At 40.6% G+C, this 21049-nt stretch overlaps 3 protein-coding genes across 7 annotated transcripts in view; 2 read left to right on the top strand and 1 right to left on the bottom strand.

Moving 5' to 3' along the window:
* Window positions 1-11904, top strand: part of Naa15-16 (N-alpha-acetyltransferase 15/16) — a 38891-nt gene extending 26987 nt beyond the window's left edge. The window contains exons 9-11 of the mRNA XM_071703165.1: window positions 7883-8076; window positions 8255-8363; window positions 8486-11904. Coding sequence (XP_071559266.1) covers window positions 7883-8076; window positions 8255-8363; window positions 8486-8994 — 812 coding nt within the window. The 3' untranslated portion in view covers window positions 8995-11904. The remainder of the gene's footprint in view (window positions 1-7882; window positions 8077-8254; window positions 8364-8485) is intronic.
* A 592-nt stretch (window positions 11905-12496) lies between these two features.
* Window positions 12497-13843, bottom strand: LOC139770903 (deoxycytidylate deaminase). The gene is made up of 4 exons (XM_071703177.1): window positions 13448-13843; window positions 13082-13314; window positions 12762-12975; window positions 12497-12668 (listed from the first exon to the last, which is right to left on the bottom strand). Exons 1-4 carry the CDS (start codon window positions 13468-13470, stop codon window positions 12551-12553), a joined length of 588 nt encoding a protein of 195 aa, XP_071559278.1. The 5' UTR covers window positions 13471-13843; the 3' UTR covers window positions 12497-12550.
* A 3564-nt stretch (window positions 13844-17407) lies between these two features.
* The window catches only part of LOC139770901 (growth arrest-specific protein 2), a 31528-nt gene continuing 27886 nt past the window's right edge, over window positions 17408-21049 (top strand). For 3 of the 5 annotated variants that reach the window (XM_071703173.1, XM_071703174.1, XM_071703168.1), the window contains exon 1: window positions 20576-20769. The gene's annotated coding sequence lies outside the window, so the exon portion shown is untranslated. Of the gene's footprint in view, window positions 17603-19371; window positions 19588-20575; window positions 20770-21049 lie in introns of those variants that run through there. The other 2 variants (XM_071703170.1, XM_071703169.1) reach the window with 2 other exon arrangements.

Below are 21049 nucleotides of genomic sequence, written 5' to 3'. Positions count from 1 at the left end.
CGATATAGACACACAGGCAAGAGTGTAACGAGCACACACCGGCCAAGTGTTACGGGCACACCGGTCCCTTTCTTATTTCTCCCGCGAGCCACGCCTAGCCCACTTGCCCCGTGGAACATTCGCGTGCACCCTTCACCGCGCGCTACAAGCTAAGTACAAGACCGCGCGCTGGTGCAACCGCCACACACGCTCCGGCAGGAAACGTGGGCGAGAGACTTCGGGCGTCGATATACCTCGACCGCGGCCCGATGGTATCGCCCGAATCGGGGGCAAAATGAGCGATTTCAGAGAGCCGCTCTCCGTTTCACCCGGCTCTCCCCGGGCGTATCGGGCGCGAAAATAATTTCAGCTTCGCCCGCGTAGGTAAAATACGCGGAAAATGCAACACGGACTATCTCATTCGGCGGAATGTTATCATTAACACTACGCTCGATGGAGGTACGAATTGCAATTAAGCGATTTCGCTCGCGCGGGATTTACGTAACGAAATGCGCGATGTTGTTTAATAATGTTTCGGCGTTCGGGAGAATTAACACTTTCGTGCAGCGATGGCTCACGTATGAGAAGCAAAATGTACGCGATTCGTATATAGCTCGTACAATGGCTCGTATATTAGCTTTCGTATATTCGTACGTGTATTATTCGTATATAGCTCGTACAAATCTGGTGCTGGAAGTATAGCGCCAGTTTTCCGGGTGAATAAATAACACGGTTTTCCAAGTCGTTTCTTGCTCAGCTATTGATTTTTCGCTCGATTTCCCGTTTCCACTTTCGCGCATGGTTTGTTGGAACAATCGAGTATATTTTTGACATATATTCCAACATCGATTGGCGTCCCAGAAAAATACTTTGATGAATAGATATGCCTTAATTAATTCTGTAAAAAACGCTCCTAATTATCATCACAATCGTTCCGAGTTTATTTTGAATGTCGCGCATATGTAAACGAATGTGAACGTTAATACGAACGAGCATAAACATGACAATCTGAAATGTCATCTATCTTATACGTTGCTTTTTTATTTATATCATTAACATATGTATTTTTATGCGATTCTTTTGACAATGTAATTCTCATATTAGTTGTCCCACGCACGTTTTTTTGGTGTTTTAGCTAAATTTGACATCTTAAATGACACTCAAAATATTTTGAAGGTGGAAGTTATGTGTTTGCCGAGAATTTACATATACAAACTAACAGCGCCTAGAGAGAAAACGCAACCACGAATGAGTCACTGACTCTTATTTAAACAGAGCACCTTCGTGGAAACGGGCTTGCAACAGTGTTATAAATAAATTTGCATACTTTATAAGTCATCGATACTCTCGTATTACCGTAAAGTTGGTGTTTTTTTTTACGTGCTATTTTTAAATTGGCGAAAAAGCGCTCCAAATGACAAAAGATTTTCTTTTGCTTATCCATGTTTCATGGCCGAGGTGTTGCTGGTCGATCAACCATATTTTTTACGTACCACTAACCGGCTGTAGTCCAGATCTATTCCACGAATCACTGATCTCAGCGCAGGATATTGCGACAATGATCTCCGTCCATTACGCGCAGGAAATATGATGTGTGTCTATATATACATATATAAACACCATATATCACTCGGGCGATTTGCGAAAGAGTCAAACGATTTCTTCCGAAATCTATTTTCGATCGCTTGGCTTGCGAAACGGGTCTTTCAGGTAACGCGCAAAAATAGAGTCGAAATTAAAAACAATCGTGGACTAGTGAATCATGTTTTCGGCCTGAAAATAATTGTAACCGTGACACGGCGAATGGACTGGGTTTGACATAGACAAGACCGTAGGTGCACTCCCGATGCTTCCTGCGCGTTGTGTAGGCGCGCGTGTAAAGAAATTGTGTTCCCAGCACCGCGCCTCTGTCAATTAACGCTACATCCGTCTTGAGAGTAATTTAATTGCGGCACCCTTGAATATAACGGGCCGACGCGATACTTCGCAGCAGTTAGAAATTATGGTGCAATTTCTCCCGCGCGAGTTTCTTTTATTACAAACTAGAGATATCGCTATTACTTTCCACTTCGTTCTCGCGCGAATCGCGTTAGTGTGAACGTGTTTCGCAAAGAATCTTGGAACGCGCCGAGAAGCAGAATGATCAGATATATCAACTGTCTGATATCCGAAATGGTCATTTTATATAGAATTTGCAGAATAGCAGAATAAATTTAGAAAAAGTAACTCTTCTTCTCGATATCTGTGCTTTGGACAAACTTGATGTTAAACATTTTTTGTAACTTTTTTGGAGGACTATTATTTATTAAATTTAAAGAAGAAAAAGTGAAAGTCTTAAATCATTTTCGTAATTAAATTTGTGGTTTTCAGGAGAACCACAATGCAGATCTCGAGAATATTTAGCAGGAAATAAACGAGTTTGATTCTCGATGCGCAAAACGGCATTCGTCCGTTATTACATAATTGGTACTATAAATGTGTCTCGGTAATAATCGCTGGCGGTCGGATTCTTTGATGTAAAAGAACGACGCATTCTCGTATCCATAATGGCTTTGATTGAATCGTAACGATATTGGCGTGCGTGGCGTATCCTTGCCCACTCATTAGGGTGACGTAAGGCGCGTTAACGAGTTCGCGACCGGCGATTATCGGTAGAATCAAAGCGTCTCATCGAACGGGCGTACCGCTTTTCTGCCGATCTAATATAAACGCTCCTCTGTGCTGTAAAGGCAACCGTTGTAACGGAGAACTATCTGCGGAGGTCGACTATTCGTCAGGGTAAGATACGGGGCTGAAACGGCGATTACACTAATGACTCCTAATCTTGCGATTATACACGGCCGTTGCCGGCATCATCGTCGGTTATTCTGACATTAGGTATGAAATATTCGTATATCCTGTAAGTAGGCTGATTGTGCGCCATGTCATACGGTGTAAAAGAAATTGTTCCACCAATTATATCATCATATTTTACTCATTAACGGAACTGATTGCGCTCGGCAAGGTAACAGCTGGGTAACATTTGTGGTAATCGGTGTAATTAATCGGCCGTTATTCTCTCCGTTACGCGGCGTTCATTATATCGGTATCGGAAGAATGTAATCTATCCGCAATTAAAGGATGGAATTTTTGCGAGCGATGTGCGCCGTGCAGGAACTAGACCCGGAACTGTATTCTATATTATTGCGGTAATAAATCGGCGCGATTTATGTTGCGATGGTGTGAAAACGGTTTCTTGGATGTACCTCTTGAATTTCTGATCGCCGACTTCCTCGAAAAGACCCTAAGACCGTGTAAAATGAAATCTTCTTGTACTTCCTAGTGCAACAATTTACAATTAATCCACAAATGAGAATTAATCGAGAATTAATGGAAAAGCCTGATGGAAATTGATTTCGATTATTTTTATCAATATCGCGTATCTCATACTCTCATATTGTTCGTTAACACATTGTATAACCCGTCAATTTTGTAGCACGACATGCAATAAGATACAATTAATAAGACCAGCAATTATGTCAATGCAATTTCTTCGTGGAGTTTCTTCTCTCATTACTACGTTTGTCGCGTTTTAATTGAATCATTCTAATTCAATGACAATTCTAAAACGTCGCAGAGACGAAGACCTTCTCCGCGAGAAAAGTTAGCGGCGGGGAAAGACTCACTTTGCGAAATTAAAATCGTAATTAAAATCTCACGAGTTTCCTACGTGCTCAATTAAAGGGCAGCGTCGGCAAAAACGACAAGCAACAGAGACGTCGTTCGCCTGCCTTTTCTTTGTCTTCATTCTAATGACGGGGCGTTTAAAAGCGTGGCATCCTTTCCCCGCGCGCCGTCCTCGCCGCCCCCCGTAATTTCTTCGCAACCCTTGCGTAATCGCGATTATTTTACGCGACGTAAATCCGACTGAATTCGTTGCACACGAAGTCGGTGCATCTCTCGTGTCGAACGCGTCCTCGGCTCGGAAATCGTGCTTCTGTTTAAAACACGCCAACGACTCATCTCGCCTACACGCGAGACGATACTAAATGCGTAGATCGCGGATCGATGTAATCGGAAGGAAAAAAAGGGCGATATCACGCAGCTTCCACGGTGGATCAGCTGTTCTATCCATGCCATGATGACGAAAAATGTGTAATTCGCACACGCCGCACGAATATTCCGGATAGAGATGATTCCGAAATGCGATTCCGTTCGTCATAGCACGATGGGATATGGGCTAACTAAGTTGCAACGCATCGGGAAGGCTGCAACGTATTACGTAAATCACCCCGTGGGTGTCATAAGAATATCGTCGATGCTTGCAACGCGTTCGCTGCAAATTCAAGTGTGTTACTTTAACTGAAGCTCTTCTTACACATTTTTTGCCGTTTTAAATCACGTCATTTAACACTGCAGTTGAACGTATTAACTTTTAATCTAATGCGATTGAACGTGTTAATTCAACACGCAACAAAACATGTAAAAAAAGAGCTTTTAATCAAATGTGTCATTTTTAGGCTGAATTTCACCAACGTCGATTAACTGTAACCTCCGATTAAACTCACTCTTCGTCTCTTTATAATTGTCCTCCTTAGAATCAACGTTGGTGAAACTGGACCTTAGACGTTTATGCGTGTAGAAATAACACACTTGGATTTACAGTGTTATTGCATATAAACGAGTTAAAACGAGTCTCCCGAGTTCTTTTCGAGGCTTGCGCGATTATTCCCATTCAGTAAAGAAACTAGGTCTGCGTTCCGTTATTTTTGGAGAAGCTATGGTTTCTGAGTACCTCATACAGTACGCGTCACTAGAATATGAATTAGAGAAGAAGCGCGCGATAGGTTTTGCAAAGAAATAGCGGAGCGAGGGAAAAGCACGCGATATTTCGACCATCTCTCTCGCTTGCGAGAGCCAAGCCAGCAATTATTGGCAATGCGGCGCGAATATCGATCACGTGAATTGTCCCAATGATTGCGTGGGAACACAAATCACTCGTGGGACATAACGGTGCGCGTTAAAGGCGCGGTCGCGCGTTGTTCGATGGCGACCGCGAGGAAACGGTTTAATTTCGCGGAACTGCGCCGCCCGCGCCCGTACGAAAGGCGCGCGTTATATCGCGCATAAATCAGCGCCAAGTTCGGCCACTGATTTCGAAGTGCATCGTCCTGCATCGCGCTTTCTAAGCGCGACTGGAAATTTCTGCGAAATTTCGCTACGCGTAAGTTACCGAATGGGTAACATCGCGGAGAAACGGCCGTGCGATTTGCATAAGAATGCCGTGATTCCCCGAGAGACCCGTCGAGTTTTGCGGAAAGAAATCACGACGATTCGCGGGGACCGACCGGATCGACGAGAAAATGATCGGATTTTCCGTTTGAAATGATTTTTGAATTTGCAAAGCTGCAAATTTGATGCGGACTAACGCACATATTGCACATTCATAGAGGGCTGCAATTTGCATAAGACTCGCACGTTGGTGCCGCCTGTTGCTCTACATTCCTAAGCGCGCTCAAGGTCCTCCTTTTCTTCATCAAGGATGAAAAATCCATCGCTAATCCTTGCATACCAATGCCCAATTAATAGTGGAAGTTTCCGCGCTCGTCCAGCATTAACTAGAACCTTCGGTTAGACGTCAATTACGATGAATCACATCTAGACATTGTGCTTTGATATAACTTCACCATTTCTATATCGGACACTGCCGCCGCAACAATTATTGAAACGTGACAGGATAATATTGATTGAAAGAAAAGCAAAATAATTCCTGCTTATATCGTGCAGTTAATTTTCGACAATTTGAAATCGTATGAAATCGTGCAAATTGCAACGTGTGCATCCGACGCCGAAATAACACGTAGAATAACTCTTATGTAAGGAATAAGATGGAATCGCCTTTCAAGGAATCGAGTGAATCCTCTCTGAGGTAACGCCTACACAACTCACGAATTTACGGAGCATGGCAGCGGTCTCTTTCTCTGCCGCGTTCTAATAACGCATTGACTGGCCCTTACATAATTGGAAAGCGCTCGTGATTTTCGCACTATAATGCCGAATTAATACGGCGGTAATTAAAGCGTTGATGTCCGCTGAGCAAGGTAAACGCCCAGGGATTTAGCGCAACAATCGAAACTTTATGCCCCACTTTTTCGCGTAGCGATTATTATTAATCAACTGATCTCTCGAGGCAGTTGATCGATAAAAATATTAGGGTATACATTGAAAAATACATCATCTACACAGAAAAAAATGTGTCAAATTAAGCTTTATATACTCGTATATGCGCAACAATCTACAAATCTTCTTATTAAGAATTTCAATTTTTTATTTCAAGTTTTTTTTTCTTGGTTGAAGTATATAAATGATTTCATTCAAGCAAGTTTGCTTAGTTTAACACAATATAATCTCATTTCAAGATTTCCACGTTGAAACTAAAGATACTTTCAAATCAAGAATATTCTTTTTTCTGTGTACCTGTAATTTTTCTATTTTACGAGCTACTAACTTGTTCAATGTTAAATTATTGAAAAATTCGGGAAATTACGCATCGGTTATTCTGTGATGTTAAAAAAAATATTTTTTAATGACGAAAGAACAATGGGATTTGTGTATATTTATTCTTATCGTACTTATATCGCGGAACGATTTCATTAACCCTTAAGTACGCAGCATTGCATATATGCAGAACGACTTTTCGATGCTCAGTGACTCTTCCTTATGAAATTATGAAAACGCGCGGCTTTGCACATCTGTAAAAGGACTATTAGAAAGTCCTTCTTTCCTTTCTGAATGGGAAGGTCCTTTTTTAAATATTTGTTTAGGATTCCTTAAGCAGTCATTATTTACTTAAAAAACACTCAGAATGCTACGAAAAATTGTGCATTTAAAAGTTAAGATAGTTCTCTGAGAAATGTAAGTTCGACAATTTTCAAGATATATTTAAATATACTTATCACACGAGGAAGGATTTAATTAAGATAACTCTCTGAGAAATGTAGAATCGATTTTCAGAGATCTAGCTAATAAAAAATCAAGGTGGATACTACGTCACATCCCGGACTGCCGATGCCGATTCCTCCCGGCAGCATACTCCTCAGATCACGTTACCGTGATCATACCCGATTACACGAAACACAGTAAGACGCGCGTATAATCCCTCGCGATTATTTCCACGGTTAATCAGCGGTTTTCGCGGTACGCTCTAGATATTTACGGTTTTCGGCGAGCGATCACGCGGCTCGGCGCAGGGCTCCTTTCTACTTCTGCCACCGTCCCACGGTACCCGCCGGGCGTGCACGTGACTAACGAGCACGCGAGGCACGTGCACGCATGCCAGACCTACTAAACAACTGTCAGTAGGTCTGGCCACGAACGAAGGCGAGGGAAAAGTGGGAAAAAATACTGCGAAACCGGCCGGGACCGCGTGTGTTTTATCCACCGTGTCGCGAAGTACCGTGCAACCTTGGCAAGTACATCGGCAAGAGAGGCCCCGCGCGCGCGCCGTGCCGCCGCGAAGAGATTATGGGTGATATCTGTTGAAGCCGCGGCGGAAATTATTTCGAAACTGGTCTCATTCGCTTTAAGAAAACGGGGTGGGGGGGAGGAAACTTGCGTAACAATGAAAAAAATTCAAAAGGCTACAGCTCCCGGCATTTATGTGCGGTAACCGCCAATATTGAGTAACTGCTTGTTGAATCATAAAGGGGAAGTCGTGGTTACATCCGTAAACCATTTTTCTTTAAGTCGCAAATTAAAACGATAACAAACTCGACTGTAAGCAAAAGATTGATTTTACTTGCTGAACGGGTAAACGATTTTTCTGCGTGCTTTCTTCTTCGATCGCAAAGTTGCGATATTTACGTGTATCTTACATATCGGTACATGCGTTAAAGATGACGTTCTTCTTTTTGCTGTGTTACAGAAAACTTGGCGCCATCCGAATTGAAAAAGCTGAGAAACAAACAGAGGAAACAGCGCAGAAAGGCCGAGCTCGAACGGCAGCAGGCCGCTCAGGCTCAAGAGAAAAGAGAGCAGCATAATAAATCTCGGCAGCAGAACGACCCTGATCTCGAGCAGCCTACGCTAGACGAATTAATTCCGGAAAAGCTAGAAAGGGTTAGTATAAATATATGAGATGATAGAGGAGGATGGAAAATGTTATCTTCGATTGGCTAGCCTTATCATTTAAGCGTTGGCGTTGAGACATCTTTTATGTAAAAGACATACAGAGAAGATCAGCGCAAGCCGCAAAATATAATTTCTTTAATGGTAATTAAATTAATATTTTTTTCAGGCCGAAGATCCACTGGAACAAGCGATAAAGTTTTTACATCCCTTACAGGAACTGGCGTCGAATCGGATAGAGACGCATCTCATGGCTTTCGAGATATATATTCGAAAAGGTACTCTAGGAGCATATTTAATAGCGCATATATAAGTCAAGTTGCAATTGATGGAAATCCATTTTGCAGAACTGATTAACAATCAATTGGCGTGAAACAATAAATGTCTGTTTCTCTTACAGGTCGCACTCTTCTCATGTTACGCTCGATAAAACGCGCTCATCGGTTGGACGTGAATAATCCAGATCTGCATACGTGTTTGGTGCGTTTTCTGTTGCACACCAATAAATCGCCGCTGGAAGGAGCGGTCGGCGAGGTGGTGAAGCGTCAGACCGCCGGAATCTTCTCCAGTACGAAGGCGGCCCAACTGAACGCCGAGTACTTGAAGAAGAACATGAATTCGCTGCCGCATCTGCTGCAGGGCGCGAGGATGCTGTACGTTCTGGATCCGTCCGCGCAGACGAAGGCGCTGTCCCTCGTGACGAGCATCGAGGAACTCGAAGGCGTGACGTTGCAGAACTGCACGAAGGTGCTCGATGCATTGCGCAACGGCGACTTCGGACACTGTGACGACACGATAGCCGATTATATGACGAAATGCCACGTGCGGTTCTCATTCGCTACCGCATTTCGACCGCCCGAGCCGAAGGCCAACAATCATCAAGAAAAAGAGAATTCGATCAAAAACTGATCCAGGCACGCGCTATTGCAGCGTCACTGAATCACTATCATAATTAGACAAGTCAATGGAGAGCCGGGGTACGGAAGCTGATTCTTCTGATCTGCGCTAGAGGACGTTAAAAAATCGCGTTTTAGGTGCCGTGCTAAAGAAACGAAACGAAATTGGCGAAATAACTAATCGAGTAAAGCATGTGTTGTACACGAACTGTTCTTCGAGAGTATTTCACGTGCGAAAAGTGCTAGGACAGTGCTGGATAAACAATCCTAATAAATTATAATATACGACGAGGTGCGGACCGCCTACAACTTCTGGAACGCGGTCCGGAATTTTACAGGAAGGAAAATAATGAGAAAAAAAAGAGAGAGGACGACTTAGCTAAATATTAGTTAACAATCGAGACCGATTAATTTGACACGTTCTGCTTATCGTGGGCGCGGCGACGCTAAACGCGAGGAGTGGGACGGGGATCAGGACGGGAGGGGAATAATCGACGAAAGTGCGGACTGTTTTGTGGTACGGGACGTGCAGTGTGTAAAATAACACGTGCGAGAACTAACACATTGGTACAAAAAAGACAAGACTTGTATACATACATACGCGCGCTCTAATGCGAATATTTCTACTCGACTTAAGGTGTACAATTTCCAGCGATGCCTACATAATGCTCTACTATGTAGAGGCCGCAAAACGCTAGACGATCATCGAAGCACCGACTATTGTACCGTGCATATGTCCGTCGTCGCATCTGGATGGACTCCGTTCCCCCACATCGTGTACTAACTTCTGGTTCGCCTCACCCGTGAACTGTTGATTTCAATGAACAAAACGATCTAACGCTTTTCCTCCTAGACACACATTTAATTCCTGCGTTTTTGCCCAGGGTAATGATCTACGTTTGGATTGGAGCCCTGATAATTCCATCGAGAAGTCAATAAGGAAGTAGTGTCCGTTTGCGAAAGTCTCTGTGAAAGTTACTATAGGAACGATACTTTAAACTGCGTTTTGTATACGCAAATTACCAAAGTATATCATAAATCGAAAAGCCGTTAGTGTGTTAATAGCGAATATCATCGTACGTGTGTACATCGACGGATTGCGGAAATTTTAATAAATACAAGGTTTAAAGCCTACCGGTACAAGTCAAAGGATGTTATAATTACCTCGTTTGATTTCCGAAAATAATGCTACATATTTATAGGTTTTCAGTTTTTCCCGTAAAAAAACACATTTTCGATACGAGATGACGTAGATACTACCGAGCTATTAAAATAATGTTTGTACATATTTCAGGTACTATATCAATAAGTGTATAATGTCTTACGACTTTCTTTCGAATGAGCGACAAATGAGTTTGCCGCCGATCAATATTGTCTGAATGTTTATCACCTACTCAAACACGTCATAACAGTAATCATAAACATATAGTAGATATCTACACACGTTTGATTGTATTAGTTATAATATATATTTACCTCCTTAATCACCCGTAAAGTATCTCATACCGGCTATTATCACAAAATGACGCGAGTGGTGAGTCGTTGGAATAATTTTAACAATATAAGATCGGTTGTCCTCTAAAATCATTTTTTAATTATTCCTTCCGTAAGTGCATGGAAATACTTCCTGGAAATTATAAACTTATGAAATTAAGAAAAATTGCATATAATCGTTTTTGTTGATTGCGATGAAATTACTCTAGAGTTGATAGAGAAGAATTATCGCTCAATAATTTAGGTTGACTTTCTAAAGCTTAATGTAAACTACTACATTATTGTGTACATTTCTATTAATTTATTAAGAAGTAATTGGACTTCACGACTATGCATCTACTGAAGACTTTAATCTCTTTGAATTTTTTTACTTTTCATTTAAATGTTTTTTTTCTACAAAAGTATGAATGAAACTCTGTACGTAATTTTCATGTGTTCATGACAAGGTTCACATATTAATTGCTCCAATCTTTACCGGAGGTTATTACCTCGATATATAAGAACTTTTATCACATATAGACAGGCATAAAAAAAATAGAAAATAAATAACGCTAATTGCGAGTTGCATTCAAATTTGTCGAGAGCTGAATCTAGAATCGCCTTTCAATCCCCAACATAATATCGCACGAAAAGCTAGCTTGGGTTATTCTCTAAACCATATCTTCTTCCATTTTTTAATATAATTGGAATTCATCACACAGAATTAGAATAATTATTCAATACGAGTAATGTGTGTCTTTTTTTGGAATTGCAGCAATGATAATTTTCATTAAATAATTTTGCGCACTAGATATCTGAACATTGGGACATTTAAATGAAATCTTTGGCGTTTTGTACTCCACAATAGTCACAAATAATATCTATTCTCAGAATTTGTCATGTTGTTACATAAAATTAATTGTATTAACAAGTTTATTGGTATATTTACTTGCTCATTCTGACGTATACCAAATATGTAGCAAAGGCGAAAGAGTATTGGCATGAATTATAATGCCAACATTCCGTTTCGATAAGCGATATTCTAAATATTACTTATTGATCTGACTACATTGTTATACGATGCATAGTATTCTATGCTGTAATCTCAATTTTCTACGATACGAACGACTTCTATGTGATGAATTCAGAATACCGCAATGTAATCGCGCTCATTGTCTCTAAACTTTCCTCGCATTGTACTCACGACTGAGGAAAATTAAGTGAAATAGCATTTTAATTGAACGAATTCGAATATGTATAGTATGTACATAAAACACGTATTAACACACGCGCATATACATATATATATGTATCAAACGTCTTTTACGTTTAATCCGTTTCCTTTTAATTATATTACATCATCATGGAAACATTTATATCATGTAAAACTGGTCTACCTTTGCTCCGCTTAATTCGAAGAAGAAATAAACATTGTTACATATTTCTATTATGCCATAAGAATATTGTGTCACTGTTTACAATTTGTGTACAGTTGGTAAAACGCATAAACCGAGAGTTGTGTCATATACTTAAATCTATCTTAGTCCTATTACACTTTGTTTTGCTTTCTGTACATTGTTTTATTTATTTTTTTCACGTCATCTGGTTAATTAATATTAGAACGGGATAAAACGGGATTATCAGATCTGCGAAGATCGAAGGAAGAGAGGCAGGTTTGGTTTATATAGCCTGCATTTGTACCTATTCTTAATTAATACTTTTATATGTAAATATTAGTGTCCTCTGAACTTCCAAAAAGCATAAAGAAAACAAAATCAATATCCAGCAATACAATCGTAAGTTGTATTTTCACGCGCGCTATCCGGTGATTTAACATTACTCGGGAAGGATTCATTCTATGAAATGTCAAGTGAAAAAATAAATAAATGAATAGAAACACATGAGAAGAAACATTTTTTTATTGAAACATACTACCACGAGGATAGCAAAGAAATACCTCTTCCAATTTTTATTAAACTTATTATTCGCAGCTAAATAAACGTATACTTTTTAAAAGAATAAAAAAAAATACAATACACGTGTCCGTTATCAAATCAAATTTATTCGTGTAAGACAAAATAGTGATCAACATGATTTTAATCCTCATTTCTTTGATCTTCCTGTTTTGTCGGAGTTTGCGGCAATTGGTTCATCTCGGTCCAGTTAATGTCGCTGAAATTAATTTCTATTTTTTTATTCTTTGGGACGTACTGCCTAGAATAGAAACAAATAAAAGAATTTTTCCATGAGCCGTCTGCGATCGCAGAAATAAATCAAAATGCAGCAATTGCCGAGGAGTAAGTATACCTATACTTGACGCCCGCGGCATCGAACATTCTTTTCGCGGCTATTGTCTCGACTTTGTGAGCGTATTTGTCGGACATGTATATGACGCTTTTTATGCCGGATTGTATTATTACTTTCGCGCACTGGTTGCACGGGAATAGAGCAACGTATATCGTGCAGTCTTTAACGTCGCTTGAATTTTTGTTCAGGACCGCATTCACCTCCGCATGACACACTGCAACCCAACGTTAACAGATTGACAAACGCTTGTAATAATATCTCGTTCGTTATCTTTCAATTTTCTCATACATATTTTGTATTAAAAAAATTGTTTACTGTACCATAAAGAAATTTTGCATCTAAACTAGTATGGGGGCCCTTATTCCAAGGGAACTCATCGTCACTGCATCCCATGGGCATCCCGTTATAGCCAATACCGACGATTCTCTTGTCATTATTAACGATACACGCACCGACCTGGGTGCAGGGATCTTTGCTCCGTTTCGCAGAGAGGAACGCAATGGCCATGAAATATTCGTCCCAATCAATGTACGACGTTCTCTTAGAACTACCTCTACATTTTATATAAAAAAATAAATTGGGTATCAATAACAATTGAAATCCGTATCCTAAATATCTTTATTCTCGCAACGTATATTCATTATAGGAATAAATATATATATTTTCACATTGAAATAAAAATATACCCTTCGCATAACGTTCCCGCCATGGCCGGTCTTGAATTTCTCACGAGAACGCAAATCAGATGTTTAAATATCTCGATATTTGAACGCGTTATGCAGATACAAAGAATTATAAGCCTTTGGATGGAAATCTAACCTACATAGAACAGATATATAGAATTGCCGCCAATTCTCGTCCAAAACTGAGAACGAGAACATACGACCCCTGACGAGACCAAAAAGATTTATCTCATATTCAAGCCGGCAAAGCAGCTAACTTGCTCGCCGAGTGAGCTACAATGTATGTATATGATACAATATCGGTAATCAGTAAGTCGGTAAGAAAGGAAGCAGGGGAGGAGAAGGACGACAGAGGCAGGTAGGGAGCGCTGGAGTCGAAGGATTGGCGGGACGGGACGAGTAAACAGCAGACAGCGGGCACAACAGCGAACGCTCTTGAGAAATTGACGAAGGAAAATAAAGTGAATCGGCACAGGATGGATTGGATGGAGGAGTTGGTGATGGAACTGAGGCGGATAAGGCAGGAGTTGAGGCAGATAAAAGAGATATTGACAGGTGAGAAAAGAAGGGAAGAAGAAGAAGATGAGACGAAACACGAAGAGAGCGAAGAGGCGGAGACGGAAGAGGAGAGAGAGCTATGGAGGAAAGTAAAAAAGAGAGCAGAGGAGGAAAGAAAAAAAAGAGAGGAAGAAAGTGAGGAAATAGAGACGGAAAAGGGAGAGGGACTGGGCAGGAGAGAGAAGCGAAAGAAGAATATAATATGGAGGGGGATCGAAGGAGAGGAGCCAGAGGAAAGGAGGAAGATAATGGAGATGATAATGGAGAAGGAGCTGGGGAGAAAGGTAATGGTGAGGGGGGTGGTGGAAAGGATGGGAGAAGGAGGAAAGGAGGTGCTTTTGGTGGAACTGGAGGAAGAGAAGGACAAGAGGGATCTACTGGAAAGGGCATGGAAGATAAAGAAGAGATGGGAAATAGGTGTGGACGAGGGCTTGACAATGGAGGAGAGGCGAACAAGATGGAGGATAGTGGAGAAAGCAAGAATAGAAAGAAGAAAAGGGAGAAGGGTGAAGGTAGAGGACAATAGGAGGCTATGGATAGATGGGATGGAGTGGTACTGGGATGAAGAGGAGGAAGTATGGAGGGAGGCACAGATATAGTAGGAGAGATAAAAGATGAGGACAAGGAAAGATGAGACAAGGAAGACAAGAAAAGTGACGGGCAGGAAAAGGAGATGAACGAAAGGGTGTAGATAGTAAGAGATAAGCGTAGAGGTATAGATGGTATTATAATAATCTAAAGCTATAATATCTAATATCTAAAGCTATTATATACAATAGCTAATTTGATCCATAGGTGATAAATGAGAAGAGGCTGTAAGGGATAGATGGAGGGAGAGAAGGGGAATAAGGAAATGGAGAAGAAGGTGATGGATACACATAGAGGAGAGCAAGGACGCAGGAAGGAAGAGCGATCGAGAAGAAATGGAGAAGAGGAGGGCAGGAAAGGAAAGAAGGAACATAGGGAAGTAAGGGCAATAGTATGTGAGGTCGCAAAATGGCCAGACGGGGGAGATCCGGAGATTGGTGACTGAATTTGTAAAAGGTACGTTCCTTGTAAAAACGTCCGACCCTCAAGGGGAGGAAATAAACTATATACAATACATATATCGATAATCAGTAATATCGTGTTCCTAATTTATCTATGGTGAGTTCATTTTATGAAGAAAACTTTATTTTCGACCAAGACTTTTTTTATTTTTAATAATATTATCGAAGCACATTATATTAAAGATAGATTATTTTGCAACAATTTGGATGATTAGAAAGTCATACGATTATAATAATCTTTTCAATAATAAAGATATCAAATTCATGAAATCAATAAATATCAGAAAGAACATAATAAACAAAGAAATTGTATTATCTAAATCTAAAATTTTAAGATTTTGTTACATTTCCAAGAATTACAAAAATGTTGAATCTCGGAAACTAAAAATCACGACAATCAAATGCCTAAAAAATTGACAATGTATAGCAGAATATAAGCGCAGCAAGGAGGCTGTACTCACTAAAATTCCAAGAATTTTCCAAGAATTAGAAAAAACATGATTCCGAGAAATCCTAGAATTTTAAGTTTCACGATTTCAAATGACATGAAATATTTAAGATTTAAATCATATTACAAAAAAGATTTAAGTGATATATTGTGCATAGTTTTTTATTTTCAATTGGCGCAATTTTTTGCGTCATTACTTTAGTAGGAGAAACATTTGACCAATATAAGATTGCATATAGGTAAAACAGCACTATTTTATTTTGTATATTTTGTATACATGAATTTACATACTTATATAAAAATATACAGTCAATGCAATTGATATTCTTATATAGAAAAGAGTTATAGCTTATCCCAATTATTAGAATTGTATAATCTTGTATGATCCAAGTGCCTAGTTATCGATTATTTCGAAATTGGTTGATCCAGTCGTTACTAAGATCCGATAAGCTGAGATATTCTCAATTAGAGAGGCCGCGTTGATACACGGTCCACTTTACTGTTTGCTGTGCGTGACTTGGCGCGAGACACGGCAGTGTCTCGTGATTCCACTTCTTAGCTAACTAGTCTTAATCGCTCTCTAATTTAGAAGGTGATTATTGAATAGTTCGTTCATTAAGAAGATAAATCCATCCAAATCTAGAGAGAGAAAGAGAGTATCTCACGTTCTCAAACGATTTTGCATTATCACTATATCGCGTCATGTTTTAAAACGAAATTTAAATAACGATAATAAACATCTTAGAAATTATATAAAAGCTTTGATATTATTTTTTAAACAATTTCTTTAATTTTTCTTTTCTTAATTAAAGTGTTACATTACATTAAAAATAAAGTTAGTAATAGCTGTTGTATTATTAGTTGGCAGATTTAATCGTCATGCAAACTCATTACGCTTGTCATCGTAGGAATAGCTTGATACTTATGTAAGGGTGGACTTTTACGTATGAATTAAAATAATTCGGTTAGTTTATCGAGCTTCTGGCGACAAGAAATCAACAATAGGAGCATGGTACAATCGATAAAAGCTGTAATAATCTGTGCATGGCAGAGCTTAGGACCGAGTCTTTCAGACACGCCAACCGGCGGTTCCTGGCACCAGCTCATCTTACAAGCTAAATTTTGTTAGCTAAATTTTTCAACTTAAATTTCACTCTTCCATGAATTTCAGTGCTTTCTATAAATTAAAGAATGACAGTGTGCTTAGCATATTTACTTCAAATTAAATAACGCATGTAGTATCGCCAAAATACGCAAGATAAAAATTTACTGATATTTAAATAATTATTATACTTAAGCCACATTTTGCAGTACCTATAAGATATCGAAAGATATCTCGATCGTTTATTCCTTTTTGTGGGCTGCGTTCCAATTATACCGTTGTTTGATTGTTACGATGCCATACGACATACATATATTATGGATTTCCGTGTGCACGCATTTTATCGTACCGCTATTTCATATCCAGAGTCCGTGCAGTTTCAGGATATACATATGCGTGTTATTATTTATGATTACAGAGAAAACGTTTCGTTAGCGGAAGAAGGCGCGTCTTGCTGCATAATGCGGTAATTCCGTACCGAGCGTACTTATATCTCACATTCGCTCCGCGATAGGTTCTTTTTTTTTATCGTACAACCCACTCGTAGAGACAATTGCATTTTTTATATTTCAATCCCATTTCGGTTATTACCACGAGTGTACCCTTCGTCGTTTCTTCCTTAGTCCGACGTGTATTAAAATGCATAGCGTGCACAACGTTGCGTATGTACCTATATATAGAGACATGTTTTCGCGACAGCAAAAAAAAATACGCGTAGGTATGCTGCTTCCGGTTTCCGCGAGCGGCGCCGTGACAACCGCTCAGAAGACAATTGAAAACTAACTGAAAACTCGTCTTTTTCGCATATGGAGAAGAAGAGGTTCCCAAAGATCCCTGAAATACTTATCGCCTCTTCCGAATGATTACGCTGTGTTTGGAAGGAAGAGATGTTATCGTGTGATGACCTAGACGTTCAATGTTACACAATACTCGATGGACGAATTGCATTTGCAGAGAAGGAAATCCTACACGCCAAGCTCCTCGTCTAACCTACATCAGAGGTACTCCCTTATGTTAGAAAAATGTAAATTTTAATATTACATTAAATATTGAATCTTTCAGCACACAAACTCATTAACGTTTAGCTTCAATTCAATTAATATTCTTCGAAACTAGTATTTTCAGTATTAGTTTGCAAAATTTAATGTACCTTTTCTTAAATTACTTTTATATATTTTGAATTTTTAATGATTGGCACTATCCTGTTAGTTGGTTAATGGTTGATTGCTTAAATATTTTTTTAACATATTAAAAATATTTGATATCGTTCGCAATCATCATTGCAACATCCTACAATATTTACGAAGCCGTGGAGCATAGGTACTAGAAATTTATTGCTATCGGCACGTATATTAAGGATATTTAATATCAGATCTTTCACTCGCATGACATTTTACAATAGATTGCTGACGTAGCTCATAAATGAATATGTGTGGGCGCGGCATTGTGAGCACGCTTTATAGCTGCGTCTGATATTGGCAGGAAAAGGAACCAATAAACGGATCGTCAGTAATAGAGAGCTAGCGTGCAATCGGCGGCACCGATTACTATCGATTTAAGATTACGCTCCGATCGATCGTGAGAAAAAGTTTCGCGGTCGAATCGCTCCTATTTGCGTACGAAATTCGCGTCCGTGTATCCAGTTGCTATTGATCCGAATTGCATCGGCGATTCTCTTTTGCGTAACACGCATCAGGCACAGCTTCCTTTCGCGACGAGAAAGAATATTATTTTCGAGGAAAAAAAGAGAGATTTTCGTGACGAATATTTTCTGAGCGTGTATAATCTCGCAATTAGGTAGCATTTAATTTCATTGTTTCACAACACGCGACGTAGAAGTCTTCTCACTAATTAACATTCGACATAACGCGGCCAGTCGTGTCGTGTTCCTATGGGAGTCGATTACAGCCGTTGATTCTACTTGACACGTAATGCACATTGCAGGCACTTAATCGAGGCCGCCGTTACCCGCCGCTCGGGAAAAATCGACGCTTTCCGCGCCAACATTTTTCTTCCTATCCCTCGTAATAGAAAAGGGTCCGATTCGAGGCGGAGGCGTAATCGCTCCCAGTGCACAGTGATTTCTTTCTAATTGGGAAAGAGGACCGTTTCCCAATACGAAACGAGATAGACTATATCGTTCTTCTAATATTCCAGACAGATTGCCTTTCATACAATAGTACGCGCAGATTTCCTTCTCCGCTTATGACGCAACGTAATAATGCAGAATTTTTATCATATTTTTCTAAAATAAATAAGAGAAACGACATTTCACGCGGTTAGCTCTGCTCCTGCATAATTTCATTCGAATCGACTCATTTAAAAATAGAGTGCCGCTTTCTCGCGCACGACGGGTTGGTCGTTACATAAAGGACCGCAGCCTCGAGACCATTTATTCGCTCCTCTCTCGAAGCAGCGCATACAATTCACCCTTCGCACCGACGCGACACCGGCGTCTCTTTTCTTTTTCGCCCCGTCCCGAATATGTATCCTATTTTATTCAGCGCGCCGAAACTCTCCGCGCGCGCGGTCCAGAGAGGATCGCGAGGGTATTCGCGGTCGCCGCGACGGAGGACGTCGAGTATTGATTAAGGGGGGTTCGCCGGGAGGAATCTCTCCCTCTCTCTCTCTCTCCCCCCCCCCCTCGGTAAGGTCGTCGGGCGTCGTTCCTCGACGTGAATGCATGGGGATGAATGGGGCACGGTGGGGAACGTGCACGCACCGGGTGCGTCTGCGCTCTGCGCGTCGCACGCAGTGCTCCGATGCGCTTCGCCCGAACCGGGTATCCACGGTCCGCGCTTTCGCCGGGACGGTGACGGCACGCACGTGGTTGTCTGTCGGCGGCGCCGGACGGAAGGGAGGCGAGATCGAGCGGACGAGGGAGAATCGGCGGCCCCGGAGGAATCAGAATGACGATTGACACACTCGACGCGTCGTTACCTATGGGCCACGGGTGTTTCGCCCTTTGAGAGGGACCCGCTGTAGCGTGAGTAATCGCCCGTTTCATGTCTTCCTTGGAGGACCTCGATTTTGGGGGACAACTGCGAGAGCGGTTCAACCCAAAAATTGATTCCATCTTATATAAATTTGTTATTGCGCTTTACTTTGATTCTTCATCTCGTACCAATGTGCTATAAACACCATTATAATAATAATTATTATCCAATAATATTGGGGAAGCTTGGAAAAAATATATATTGTTGTGATATTGCTATGATCGTAGCATTAAATGCTATGGACATAGTAATTTTACTATAAGACTATAGCATTTAAACTTGTGCGTCTTGATGGTCCGCAGTTGGTGCGGCAGCATAGTAAAATTTAATATAAAATTTTCTCCGTGTATGTGTGTCGAAATTTATTATTTTAACACAAAACAGTATTATTTTAACTTCATTGATTCAGTTAAATTAATATTGTTTTAGTTAAATTAACGACACATTGAGTAAGAGCAGTAGCGACATATATAGGAATGGTTAAAAATGACTTAAATTGAGTATAATTTAACACCACAAATTTAACAGTGTTGTAGAAATAGATTTCTTAAATCCAAATATGCTTCAAAAGCATGGAATAACCCCGAATACCCTCAATCTAATTTTTAAGCAGAAAGATCCTTTTTAGTTTGAGTTAAATTGTTAAATTTTCGTCATAAACTTTTGCCTGTAAGATCTCCAATAATTACGAGCGATGAATTTCATCGGTAGGAATATATGTCGATGTTTCACAATGCGGCCGATATTACAGACGCTTGAGAGACCGATCTTTCTGCGAAGGGTAGAGTCAGGTAGGCATCCCGAGCCACATCCTGGGCCCGTTGCTATTGTACGCTTCCGTGCGAGCGCGCCGCGCGTACAATAGCGGTCTGTCGGAGTCGGTTCGCAAGCACGACCGTGGTAGGGGCACAGATCTGCCGGCGATATCTCCCTCTTTTCTTCGTGGGCTCGCTCTCCTGGAGCGCCGGCATCGAAGGGCTGCAGTCGTGAACGGATGATCGGCGTGTACGAATCGTCGGTCGGAGCACGAAGTGCTCGATTATTAATTGGGAGAGAGGGGGAGAGAGAGAGAGAGAGAAAGAGTTTCGGAGCGGTGAATTCGCGAAAATTGAGAAATTTTGCGCGAATAAGCGCGACCACGACGAGCGATGTCCCTCGCGAGCATTCCTCAGGTAAGCATCCGGCTAATCTTGCGATTGCGCGATATTTTGATAGCGTTATTTAGTGTACGACGTTCGAATCTGTTTATTGAGATTTGACAAGTGCGCGCGGAATTTAGCAACGAGCCTATGATAAGCGCGAGTCGTTGGGATGAAACAAACGTGCGGGAGCGTGGATTATTAATAATTTTCGGCGATACTTTAGAATTATTCTTGGAATATAGATCTGACTTTGTAATTGCGACATTTAAATTTGGCAAATGTTCGATGACTCATCAAGTGCTTCACTGCC

Source organism: Temnothorax nylanderi, unplaced genomic scaffold (assembly GCF_030848795.1).
Source record: "Temnothorax nylanderi isolate EJ_2023f unplaced genomic scaffold, tnyl_v1.0 TNYL_tig0034_pilon, whole genome shotgun sequence".
NCBI classification, from domain to species: Eukaryota; Metazoa; Arthropoda; class Insecta; order Hymenoptera; family Formicidae; genus Temnothorax; species Temnothorax nylanderi.
The sequence above is the reverse complement of the archived record's forward strand: the minus strand, read 5'-3'. Positions and strand labels throughout refer to the sequence as shown.